General features: G+C 39.1%; 1 protein-coding gene across 2 annotated transcripts in view; it reads right to left on the bottom strand.

Moving 5' to 3' along the window:
• Positions 1-12302, bottom strand: part of LOC122100115 (serine/threonine-protein phosphatase with EF-hands 1-like) — a 50780-nt gene extending 38478 nt beyond the window's left edge. Inside the window, exons 1-3 of one of the 2 annotated variants that reach the window (XM_042670533.1) lie at positions 12257-12302; positions 8906-9033; positions 6920-6980 (exon numbers count right to left, since the gene is read on the bottom strand). In XM_042670533.1, coding sequence (XP_042526467.1) covers positions 6920-6980; positions 8906-9033; positions 12257-12302 — 235 coding nt within the window. Of the gene's footprint in view, positions 1-6919; positions 6981-8905; positions 9034-12256 lie in introns of those variants that run through there. The other variant, XM_042670534.1, reaches the window with a different exon arrangement.
• Positions 12303-13014: the final 712 nt, after the last annotated feature.

Genomic DNA, 13014 nt, shown 5'->3' with positions numbered 1-13014 from the left:
TATAGTAGACAAGAGTCTAAAAGTAGCACAGTGAAGACTGATCAATTAAAGTATCTGATGCTCTGATATCTGAGGTCTCATTTTTAGCCACAAGTTATCCCCCCCTCTTTCACCAATAAGGCTAAAAACATAATAGTGCACTGTACTTGGCTCAAACATCTGCTGCTTCCAGCTCTACAGAAGATTAAACTAGAAAGGATTTTGCTTAACTGGTATTGATTTGTCTTTTTACATAAAAATCATCCTACATAATTTTCTTTTTCTCTTGGTAACAAAGCAGATAATGTGACAAACTATAGGCAGAAAATACTCCAAAAGCCTCTCTCTCAAACATTTCTGTAGAATAACAGATCTCTGCACTGCCCAGTTTAGGAAGTGCTTAGACCTAAGGTCATTCCTTGCCAGATTCCATGAAACACTCAGCCCAGGAACAAAAATCGAGAAAATTCTGGCAAAGAAAGTTGAAAGGGGAAGTGACTGACTGACTGCAAAAGTAGTTCCATTCTCTATTCCAACTTGAACCCATTTAAAAATCCTATCAAGAGTCTATTTGCTCATCCCTTCAAAATGCCTGGGCCTGAGGAATGTGGAGGAAGTGATAGCTACCAGCTCCAGCTCAGGTCTCAGGAAGCCATATATGGTTCCATGCTTGCTCTTTTGAAATCCTGACACTACCACTAGGCCTATGTTAGTCTATTAAAAGGCCAAGACCATGTGGAGCAAAGGTGAATCATTCTAGCTGAGGCCATCCTACATTAACCAATAGCCAGCAAACCTCCAGATCATGAGTGTACTCTAGCCAGGAACCCCAAAACCACCAACTCTAGTCTGCCAAGATCAATAGAATTGCTTCGCAATATATTTAATGGCTATAAAATGTATTTATTATGTGTCACTGAAGTATAATAGTTAATACACAATATTACTACAGTAAGAAATAACTGACTCAAAGGATGATGACAAACTCTTTAACACTAAATTCTTATTAAAACATTCTCTGAAGTTTCTTTTTGAAACTTAGAGGTCATGTTTGCAACATATAATGTTAGCAAATTAGAATACATTTTTTTTTCATTATCCAGCTATGCAGACAGATTTCAGTTAAGAAAAAAACCAGAAATTTTTTTCTAAAGTTAAGTCATATGTTAAAACTTAAAATGCTTTCTAAATTGTTATATAGCCCAATATATTTTTGGTGATAGTTCATAATATTTTATAAGATGTAGACCTTAGGATGGAAAAATATCTATCTTCAATGTTGTCAGAAAGAGATAATTTTCCTCATCTAATGAGTTTTGTTTGAAATCTGTAAGTTATTCCAAGTTGTTAGAAGCTAAAAATGCAAAGTATCCTGATAACCTTTATCTCAGATTCATGATTTTTTTTTAGTTTGATGGCTGATTTTTATTTCCTTATTAAATCTGAGGCTCTTTACACGATCTTCTAAATACATAAATAAATGGATAGGTAGAAAGATAGATTCATAGATACATAGAAGTTAAGCCATTGCAATGGTTTAAGGACAGAGCCCTGACTCAGATTCACTATTTAAGTAGTGATGCAAATATTCTATTTAAATATTTAATGATCATGCCTAGGAACCAGTGTCTCATGACTACAATCCTATTTCCTCATGAGGCTGAGATCTGAGATTTGCAGTTTGAAGCCTGGGCAAGAAAGTCTGTGAGACTCTTATCTCCCATTAATCACCAAAAAGCTGGAAGTGAAGCTATGGCTCAAATGGTAGAGAGTTAGCCTTCAGTGAAGAAAAAAAAAAAATGCTTAGGAACAGCACCCAAGCCCTGATTTCAAGCCCCAGGACCAGCACACACAAAAAAATAATTAATGATCATGCCATTCATTTCAATTTTTTAAAATAATATTGTTATTATAAAGGAGATGTACAGCTGGGTGCTGGTGGCTCATGCCTGTAATCCTACCTACTCAGGAGGCTAAGATCTGAGAATCATGGTTCAAAGCCAGCCCAGTCAGGAAAGTCCCCGAGACTCTTAATTTCAATTAGCCACCAGAAAACCGGAAGTGGCACTGTGGCTCAAGTGGTAGAGTGCTCACCTTGAGCTGAAGAGCTCAGAGACAGCACCCAGGCCCAAAGTTCAAGCCCCATGACTGACAAAAAAAAAAAAAAAGAGAAAAAAAAGCAGATCTACAGAGGAGTTACAGTTACATAAGTGAGGCAAAGGGTACATTTCTTTTTGGACAATATGACCCTTTCCTTTACTCTCTCCCAGTCTTTTGGGTGCGTGTGTGCGTGCATGTGTGTGTGTGTGTGTGTGTGTGTGTGTGTGTGTGTGTGTGTGTGTGTATGTACGTGTGCGCATGAGCGAGCGTGAGCATGCGTGAGCATGCATGCCAGTACTGGGATTTGACTTGAGGACATGGGCACTATCCCTTAGCTTGTTCATTCAAAGCTGTGTTCTACCACTTGAACCACAGCTCCACTTTCAGGTTTTTGTGGTTAATTGGAGGTAAGAGTCTCCTGGACATTCCTGTGTGGGCTGACTACAAACTGTGATCCTCAGCTATCAGCCTCCTGAGTAGCTAGGCTTATAGGCATGAGCCAATGGTGCATGGCTAGTAGACATTCTTGAAGATGAATTTTGTTCCCAAAAAACTTACCTTTTCCAAACTCAACACACTAAAATATGAAGCATCTCTTAAGAAGAGAAATCAACAAGCCCCTACCTGTAGCCTGGGCTACATGGTAAGACCCTTTCTGAAAAACTGCTGCACCATAGACAAAAATTCAGAGATTAAATATATTTTTTAAAAAACATGAAAAAGATCATTCTCCTAAACAATTTTCAGTTTAAACTATTTACTGTGAAATATTAATCTGCATCAAATCATTTATCTTTTTGGTAGTTTCTAGTAGCATAAAATAACATATTTTGCTCTAAAAGCTTAAGTGTGTCATGTATAAAAACAATTCTAAGTGTTAACATTTCTTTGCTACTACTATTAACAACAATAATTTAACAAATGACAAATATATGTATGAAAATTCATGCAACATGTAATTAATCTATAGTTTATTTTAGACTTCTATTTTTGGCATAAATCTAAACAAATTAAGTATAACAAAATCTTGTATAACAATCAAATGATTCCCTTCCAAGTTGTTTTAAACAAAATACCTCAAAAATACTCCTACACACAATCTTTTCATTCAACTAGTAGAGACTCAAAATCTGGACAAGGAAAAAATTAAAGTCCATAATTTCAAAAAAATACAATTTCTGTATCGTCCTTATAGTTGCCTAGCACACACAAAAAAAAACCCTGGTTCAATCCCTAGCATTGAACACACAGGCTAAAGAAGGAGGTAAAAATAAAAAGGCTGTAAATGTGGCTCAGTGGTTGAGTGCTTGCCTAATATGCATAAAGCCCCAGATTTGATTACTCAGTACCACATAAACAGAAAAAAGCCTGAAATGGTACTGTGACTCAAAGGTAGAGCACTAGCCTTGAGACAAAGAAGTTCACAGACCAGTGCTCAGGCCAAGTTCAAGCACCATGACTGGCAAAAAAAAAAAAAAAGAAAGAAAAAAATTTCTGCCTCCATAACCCACAGGTCACTCCATACATTGCTATGGAAAGTACAAAAAAAATTTTAAGTACAATTTGAACTACATTTGTAGTTATTTAATTTCCCAATCATAAATCAAAACCACTGGCATCTACATAATAAATTTAACAGATGCCAAAATGACACTTCATAAAATTCAAGACTATCCTTGATTTAAAAATAAACCTGAGCCAGATGTGGTGACTCACACCTGTAATCTTAGCTACTCAGGAGGCTGAGATCTGATAATCATGGTTCAAAGCCAGCCTGGGGAGGAAAGTCCACGAGACTCTTATCTCCAATAAACTACTCAAAAAAGCCAGAAGTGGTAATGTGGCTACAGTGGTAGAGCACTAGTCTTAAGCAAAAAGAAGCTCAGGGACCATGCCCAGGCCCTGAGTTCAAGCCCCAAGACCAACACAAAAATAAATATAATAAATAAATAAACTTGAGAAACCTAGACAACACTGGAGGGATCACGATGCCAGACTTCAAACTCTACTATACAGCCATAATAACAAAGACAGCTTGGTACCGGCACAAAAACAGACTCAAAGAACAATGGAACAGATTAGAAGATCCAGAAATAAAACCACACGCTTACAGTCAGCTGATATTTGACAAAGGAGCCAAAAACACACAGTGGAAGAAGCATAGCCTCTTCAACTACTGGTGCTGGGAAAACTGTGTGGCCACATGCAGAAAACTAGAAGTGGACTCCAGCTTGTCACCATGCACTAACATCAACTCAAAATGGATTAAAGACCTTAACATTAAACCTGAATCTCTGAAACTACTGCAGGACAGAGTAGGAGAGACACTTGAACTTATAGGCACACGCAGGAACTTCCTGAACAGAGTCCCAGAGTCACAACAAATTGGAGAGAGACTCAACAAATGTGACTACCTTAAAATAAAAAGTTTCTGCACAGCTAAAGACATAGTAACCAAAATAGAAAGAAAGCCAACTAATTGGGAAAAAAATATTTACCAGCAATATATGAGACAAGGGCCTAATATCCATAATATACAAGGAACTAACTCAAAAAACTAATCTCCCCAAACCAAACAAACCAATTACTAAATGGACAAGGGAACTAAAGAGAGACTTTTCAAAAGAAGAGATTAAAAAATGGCAAAGAAACACATCGTTTCTGGTTGTAAAGGAAATGCAAATAACAACAACCCTGAGATAACATCTTATCCCAGTCAGAATGGCTGGCATGCTAAATTCAGCCAATGACAAATGCTGGAGTGGATGTGGAGAAAGAGGAACCCTATTGCACTGCTGGTGGGAATGTCCACTAATACAATCACTTTGGACAGCAGTCTAGAGGCACCTCAGAAAACTAAATATAGACCTACCCTATAACCTAGACATACCACTCCTAGGCATCTACTTACCCTGAGCAATAGGAAGCAGGACACATGCACCTCCATGTTCACCGCAGCACTGTTCACAATAGCCAAGATATGGAAAGAACCCAGCTGCCCCACTACAGATGAATGCATTGAAAAATTGTGGTACATATATGCAATAGAATATTATGCAGCCATTAGAAAGGACAGAATAATGGCATTGGCAAGGAAATGGATGGAATTAGAAAAAATCATTTTGAGTCAGGTAAGCCAAGAGCAAAACAGACAGACAGCACATGGTCTCCCTGATATGTGGATGTTAAATACAATATGTAAGGAGATACGACCAAGTAAACAGGACTTGAGAAAAAATAAATTAAAAATAAAAAAAGATAATGCTAGGTGAAATGAACCCCTAGATATGGATGGACACAAAAGGTTTCTTTTTGTTGTGGTGGTTTTTAATGCACTTTGTGATTTTTTTTTTGTTTCCCTTGTATGTTCTTCCCCCTATGGTATATCCCCTGCTGTCACTGTACTTGATTTTGGTACCCTGTATCTTGTATATACATTTGTCTAATTTGGGGAGGGGAAGGGGAATAAAAGAATGCTGAAACAAGGACACAGATACCCATTGCAACAATGATACCCACAAGACAGTATATTGGAAATGAACTTTACAACTTAGGGCAAAGTAAATGATTTTTTGGGGGGAGGTCCAGTCATGGGGCCTGAACTCTGGGCCTGGGTGCTGTCCCTCAGCTCTTCAGCTCAAGGCTAGCACTCTACCACTTGAGCCACAGCGCCACTTCCGGCTTTTTTTTCTTTTTGCTTATGTGGTGCTGGGGAATCGAACCCAGGGCCTCATGTATACAAGGCAAGCGCTCTACCACTGAGCCATCTTCCCAGCCCATAAATGATTTTTTTAAGCCACATTATGTCCAGGCACCTGTAATACTAGTTACTCAGGAGGCTGAGATCTAAGGATCAGGGTTCAAAGTCAGCCCCAGCAGGAAAGTCCAAGAGACTCTTATCTCCAATTAACTACCAAAAAATAGCCAAAGTGGAGCTATAGCTCAAGTGGTAGAGTACTAACTAGCCTTGAGCAAAAGAGTTCAGGGACCATACCCAGGCCTTGAGTTCAAGCCCTACTATCAGCACCAAAAAAAAAAAAAAAAGAATTGTGTTTTAGTTTCTTTCCCATACAATTACAGATACTACACATAAGATAATTTATAATGTACGTATATTTATTTAGCTATGGGTTTAAGAGCTGGGAAGTCAAAGACCAATGGAGCAATGCCTGGTGAAGGCATAAGTCAGAACATGGCCAGCAGCATATATAAGAAAGAGAAATGGTAGCTCAATTCATAGTTCATAAGGACACCACTCTCAAGGTAACAAATATACTCCCATGGTAATGGAATTAATCCATTCATGAAGACTTAATTATCTTCTAAAGGTCCAACTTTTCAATACTGTTGCATCACATGAACTCTGGGAGGGAGGAATATATTCAAACTACAGAAGACAGACACAGACCCACACAGGAAAGAGACAAGAAAACAGAAGCATGTTGGGGCCAATTGCATTTAATCTGCCAGTTTGAAAATGACCCATCATATGAAATATTCAAAATATTGTGATTTCCCATCACAAGATTTTTTTGAGGGAAAAATAAGATCATCTTTACTAAGATAATGTGCATTCAGACTGTGGTTCAAGAGAGCTATTCAATTAATGAATGCAAAATGAAATCTGTTCTTTTGGAAAAGTGAAAATACCAAACCAATTTACATACAAAGAGAAAAACAAATCCAGTCAAAGTAATTTCACCACTTGTTGGATGTCACAAAGCCAAGAGAGATGAGAAAAATTTCAGAAATGAAAAAGGTGCCTATCTTCAGTATTTGCATTTCTCATGAGAATAATTCAGTACCTAATGACTAATTCAAAACATAACTTTTTGCTTACCTAGATCTTCCTTACGTGCATGTTTATAATGTTCCAACATGAAGGAAAAGAAGTTGGATAGCTGGATAAAATAAAAACAAATGTATAAATCAATTAATGAAGCCCAAACATCTACTGTGAAAAATGCTGCCAGTTCCCTGCAGTTTTCTACTCTGAGGCATTCACCTACCTGCTGCTACAGAGGCTCAGGTGCCACACTTATCCCTGCCCTTGTAGATGGGCAGCACCATACTAAGCAGCACGGGATATTACACGTCCATCTCTGCTGGCAGGATGGCCATAGACAACAAGTGACAGAGGCAAAAGCACAGCAGCCCCTTCCCCCACCTTCTGCCTACGCATGAGACAATCTGTAATTCATTTCACACTTGAGGTCTCCCGATGAAATCGGGCTGAGTCATACTTCTCTGAAAGCTTCCCCTGCCATCCTAGCTTGCTTTCCTTCCTCACTCCCTTAAAGGTTTCTCCTGAGAACATTCTTTCAGTCTCAGTAAGTCGCTTATATCAGACTCTGTCTCACTCTGCCCCTCACCTAAGGCAACTATTTAGTTGTTTCTTTTCTGTTTGGTGGTTAGATTAAGTAGTGTTTTAAAAGATAGCCAACAGGGCTGGGAAGGTGGCTCAGTGGTAGAGCGCTTGCCTTGCATGCATGAGGCCCTGGGTTCCATTCCTCAGCACCTTGCAAAAAGAAAAAAAAGCCGGAAGTGGCACTGTGGCTCAAGTGGTAGCTCGCTAGCCTTGAGCTGAAGAGCTGAGGGACAACGCCCAGGCCCAGAGTTCAGGCTCCACGACCGGACCCCAAAAAAAGATAAAAAATAAACAAATAAGTAAAAGAGCTCTTAATCAGGAAAAAGGGACCATTGGACTGAATCCAATCTTTTTAAGAGCAAACAAGAAGAAACTAACCCATTTAACTCTTTGACATGTTCTTACTTATTTTAAAAGATTAGAAACTGATACATAAATATGATTGTTTCAAACTACCAACTATACGAAATGGAAGTGTTAAGTTCCTGCTGACATCCATGTTCACCCATCAATACTCCTGTCCCCATACCTAATCACAGTAAACACATGTGCTATATATCTCTTTAGACATTATTGTGTTTAATGTTTTCACATATGTAAGATACTAGTCTACAAGTTATTAATTTTTCATTAATAACTATATTGGAGATCTTTCCTATATCTTTTTTGTTAAAAAGTGACCATTTTTGTTAGTGAGCATTAAAGAAGAAATTTTGAATTCATATTGCAAGCTTTAAAAAAGCCATTCCTGTAGCCTCTCTGTACATCACCTCTACATTTTTTTCTTTTTGGTTGGTCATTGGGCTTGAACTCTGGGCCTGAGTGCAGCTCCTCAGCTCTTCAGCTCAAGGCAAGTGCTCTACCACGTGAGCCATAGCACCACTTCCGGTTTTCTGGTGGTGAATTGGAGATAAAAGTCTCACAGACTTTCCTGCCCAGGCTGGCTTTGAACCGCAATCCTCAGATCTCAGCCACCTTAGTAGCTAGGATTACAGGCAAGAGCCACCAGGGCCCAGCTTTAAAGGCCCCATTCCTCTCTCTCATATAGAAATAGATATATAGATAGAGATATATCTTACAGAACTTGCTTAAGTTTATTCTTAGGAAATTCTTCCATTTTAACTCCTAAGTTCTCTTTCCCTTCCTAAAATAGCAACTTTAGTTCCCACTAGGGCATATACTGTCAAATAGAATAAAGTAATCTCTATTACTTAGCTAAATACTTTGTAGCCCTCTGAAAAATGTCAACTTCAAAGCTCGACACCATCACCTTCTTCCCAAATGACACTCCCTTAATATCTAGTTCCAAGACAATGTTGCTACCTTCTGTACTAAAGACTCTGACCAAACTTCCTCAGCTTAAAATGAACCCAAGCTTCCATTCTTTCAACAACAGAAGATAAAGAGAAGCATTTTAGCAGTAGAGGGCAGGGAGAGAGACAATCTTGCAAAACAGACCTGCATTTGGCTTTGTTCATCAGCGTATTCAATCGACTGGAAGATGGCAAGTGCATAATGCTGTCTGGCCATCAATCGAGCTCTGTAACCTCGATACCAGTTCTGGATGACCAATGCAGCTTTCACCACTGTGAACCCACAAGATATGAAAGTCAAAAAAAATACAGTTAATATGCAGCTCTTGGTAGAGACGAGTATTTCAGCAAAAAAAATATAATCAGTCCACCTAGATTCCATATCCTAAGTATATAAAAACTATAAAAAAAAGAGTCGATTTTGACACTTTTTCATAGAATTTACTCAAGTCTCAAACACTCAAAAAAATAATGATGGCACAGCCTTTAAAGGGTAAAAGTTTGGTGCAGTAGGTCTACCTAAATTTGAACTCTAGCTCTGCTAATTACTAAGAGACCTGTAACGATATTAAAATATTCAAAGCCTCAGTTTCCCCATTGGAATGGGTTTAGTATCAGCACCTACTTCTACCACCACTAAGAAATATTCTATTCTTCACTATACACACCAAAATAATTTCTACACAGTTCACAAAGGGCATGTGGGGAATATAATTGCTTCTTCATGGCTGTAGAAAATTTCATACTAATATACCCTGGAAGTGGTAAAATAAACCCATAATGATGTGCTAAGTCTTAAAAATATAGTGCTTTCATTAGAACACTTACTAAAAAAGTCAGAGACTAAATTGAATAGAACACAATACCATTTCACATCAATTAAAAATACACATACATGTCAGGCACTGGTGGCTTATGCGTATAATCCTAGCTACTTAGGAAGATACAATCCGAGGATCGAAGTTCAAAGCTAGCCTGGGCAGGAAAGTCTGTAAGACTCTTATCTCCAATGAACAATCAAAAACCTGGAAGTGGAGTTGTGGTTAAGGTGTTAAGAGCACGAGCCTTGAGCACAAAAGCTTAGGGATAACACCCAAGCCCTGAGTTCAAGCCCCAGGACCAGCACAAAAAAATACTATGTGGCCCAGCGCCGGTGGCTCACACCTGTAATCCTAGCTACTCAGGAGGCTGAGATCTTAGGATCACAGTTCAAAGCCAGCCTGAGCAGGAAACTTGGTGAGACTCTTATCTCCAATTAACCACAAGAAAACCGGAAGTGGTGCTGTAGCTCAAGTGGTAGAATACTAGCCATGAGCTGAAGAGCGCAGGGACAGCCCTCAGGCCCAGAGTTCAAGCCCCATGGTCAACAAAAAAATATATATTATGGGGCTGGGAAGGTGGCTCAGTGGTAGAGCGCTTGCCTTGCATGCCTGAGGCCCTGGGTTTGATTCCTCAGTACCACATAAGCAAAAAGAAAAAAAAAGCCAGAAATGGCACTGTGGCTCAAGTGGTAGAGTGCTAGCCTTGAGCTGAAGAGCTGAGGGACAGTGCCCAGGCCCAGAGTTCAGGCCCCACAACCGGACCCCCCCCCCAAAAAAAAAATTATGTGTGTGTGTGTGTATACTACTCATATATGTGCAAGAAAACTAAAAACCTATTTTTACATAGTAACTTGCATATGAATGCAAGTGGCCCCCCCCCCAAAAAAAGATAGAACTTGCATTTTAGGTTGGATGTAGTCTTTTTTTCCTTTAACGTAAGATTTAACATAAATTTAAAGAACTGTGTCTAATTCTAAAAATATAAAAAGATACTCTTTTCACTCTGTGCTAAAAAAGATTTACTATAGGATAATTCAATTCGTGTTTTTTAAAGATCTATTTTCATGACATGCCTAAAGGTTTGAAAGAGTACTCCCTCATGTCCCTTCCTACTTTCAGAGATTAGCTAGCTAACATAACACCACAAGGAAAACATCCCACATAGATAAGGATAGACTAACTTGAATGCTACATTCTCTAATTTATTCTCCACTTTAGAAGCCGGAGTAAATGTCCAAAACCAAGATGTAGAACCAAAACTGGGAACTGATTCATAACATACATAACAAAGGAAAGGAATACAAGAGAAAAATACTCATATAATTGCCCCGACTATAAAAAAAAAAAAGTATACAGGCTATATCCATTAAACATTCCAGTAAATTTCAACTAGATTCTAGTAACCATGGAAAAGCAACCAAGCACAAATAAAGGGAAACATTTAAGCCTCTAATTAAATGGGGATAGAGGAAAGCATACAAAATACTGCTGTGGAAAACAGATGATCTAGCATTCTCCCAATTCTCCCTAGGATATTTAAAAAACATGAAGCAAACTCATGAAGTTCTGTGATCAGTGATCACTGATATATAAAATGTAATTAAATGCAACAGCTAGGCGCTGGTGGCTCATGTCTGTAATGCTAGCTACTCAGGAAGCTGAGATCTGAGGATTGAGGTTCAAAGCTTACCCTGGGCAGAAAAATCCCCATAAGACTCTTATCTCCAATAAACTACTCAAAAAAGCCAGAAGTGGCACTGTGGCTCAAGTGGTAGAGTGCTAGCCTTGAGCACAAAGAGGCTCAGGTAGAGCGCCCAAGCCCTGAGTTCAAGCCACAGGACCAGCAAAAAATAAAATAAAATGGCAACAATGATGTTAAGTGTCACTTAAGTATGGACATGGGTACGACATTGTATCATATATTGATTTATAAGAGTATTGAAGATGGGCTGGGAAGGTGGCTCAGCGGTAGAGCGCTTGCCTTGCATGCATGAGGCCCTGGGTTCGATTCCTCAGCACCACATAAACAAAAAGAAAAAAAGCCGGAAGTGGTGTTGCGGCTCAAGTAGTAGAGTGCTAGCCTTGAGCTGAAGAGCTGAGGGACAGCACCCAGGCCCAGAGTTTAGGCACCACGACTGGACTCCTCCCCCCCCCCCCCAAAAAAAAAAGAGTATTGAAGAAATAGGTATCAACTACAGTTTTTTTCTTGCTCCCTGACACTGATTTTTGTTTTTGTTTTTGTCAGTCGTGGGGCCTGAACTCTGGGCCTGGGTGCTGTTCCTCAGCTCTTCAGCTCAAGGCTAGTGCTCTGCCACTTGAGCCACAGCGCCACTTCTGGCTTTTTCTGCTTATGTGGTGCTGAGGAATCAAACCAAGGCCTCGTGCATGCAAGTCAAGCACTGAGCCACCTTCCCAGCCCCAACACTGAGATTTTATATTGGTACATTTTCAACTGAAATGAAATCAAATAGAACCTATCTCTTACACAGTACTTTATGTTCTCTACAGGTATTTTCTCATGCTCCCCCAGATTTAGCTATCACCAACTGATGGTACCTTGTACAAAATCACACCACACAGCTTGAGAATGATGAGAGTAAATGAGAAAGCAGTGTATAAGTAGAGTACACTCCCTCCTTTTCATTCATAAGCACAGGCTTGTTCCCAACACTCACCTTTCTCAGGTTGCTCGTTTCTCAATGAAGAAGTGCCGCAGCCCATGACTTCTAAATCATATTATGTTCATGAGTTCAACTTCAGATGCCAAGACAAGAGGGTAAAAAATCCCTTCCCTTTATGCTTCAAGGAGCCACTCTTAGCTGATTCCCTTCAGTCTTAGACACTAATGAGGAAGACACAGGAGAGGAGGGAGAAAAGCACCAGTTAACATCATGGTAGCTAAAGGACTGCTGGGCAGGATTCATTTATGCTTCTTCTGAATCCCTGTTCATCATATGATGTTGGAAGTGATCAAACACACTCTGATCCTTTGTAATTTCCAAACCATAGTAGTAGCTACAAGAGCAGCTATAATTTTTCTGCTACACATAAATTATTTTCCCAAATCTGGGTTTAGTTCAAGAAGCTGAACATGGAAGAACATGCCTTTAATCCTTGCACTCAGTAAGTTGAACAAGGAGGATTGTAAGTTTTCCCTGGACTGCATAGAGACCTTCTCTCAAAAAAAGAAGGGAGGAAGAAAGGAAGGGAAGGATGGGAAGGAGAGGAAGGAGGTAGGGAAGGAACACATGGAATGGCACATGAAGAAACTGACAAAATTCAATTGTTTGGCTTTGAATTCAATATAATCTAGGGTTTGAATAATACAAATTGAAGGCTGAGTATGAGTCAAACATATTTAAACAACTATGACAAAAATTCAAAGCGAGTTATCAAATAATATTTCACAGAATCAATTCAGGATGCTTCTTCT

This window comes from Dipodomys spectabilis, unplaced genomic scaffold, assembly GCF_019054845.1.
Source record: "Dipodomys spectabilis isolate Male_0828 unplaced genomic scaffold, ASM1905484v1 ptg000564l, whole genome shotgun sequence".
NCBI lineage: Eukaryota > Metazoa > Chordata > Mammalia > Rodentia > Heteromyidae > Dipodomys > Dipodomys spectabilis.
This window is presented reverse-complemented; position numbering and strand designations above follow the sequence as displayed.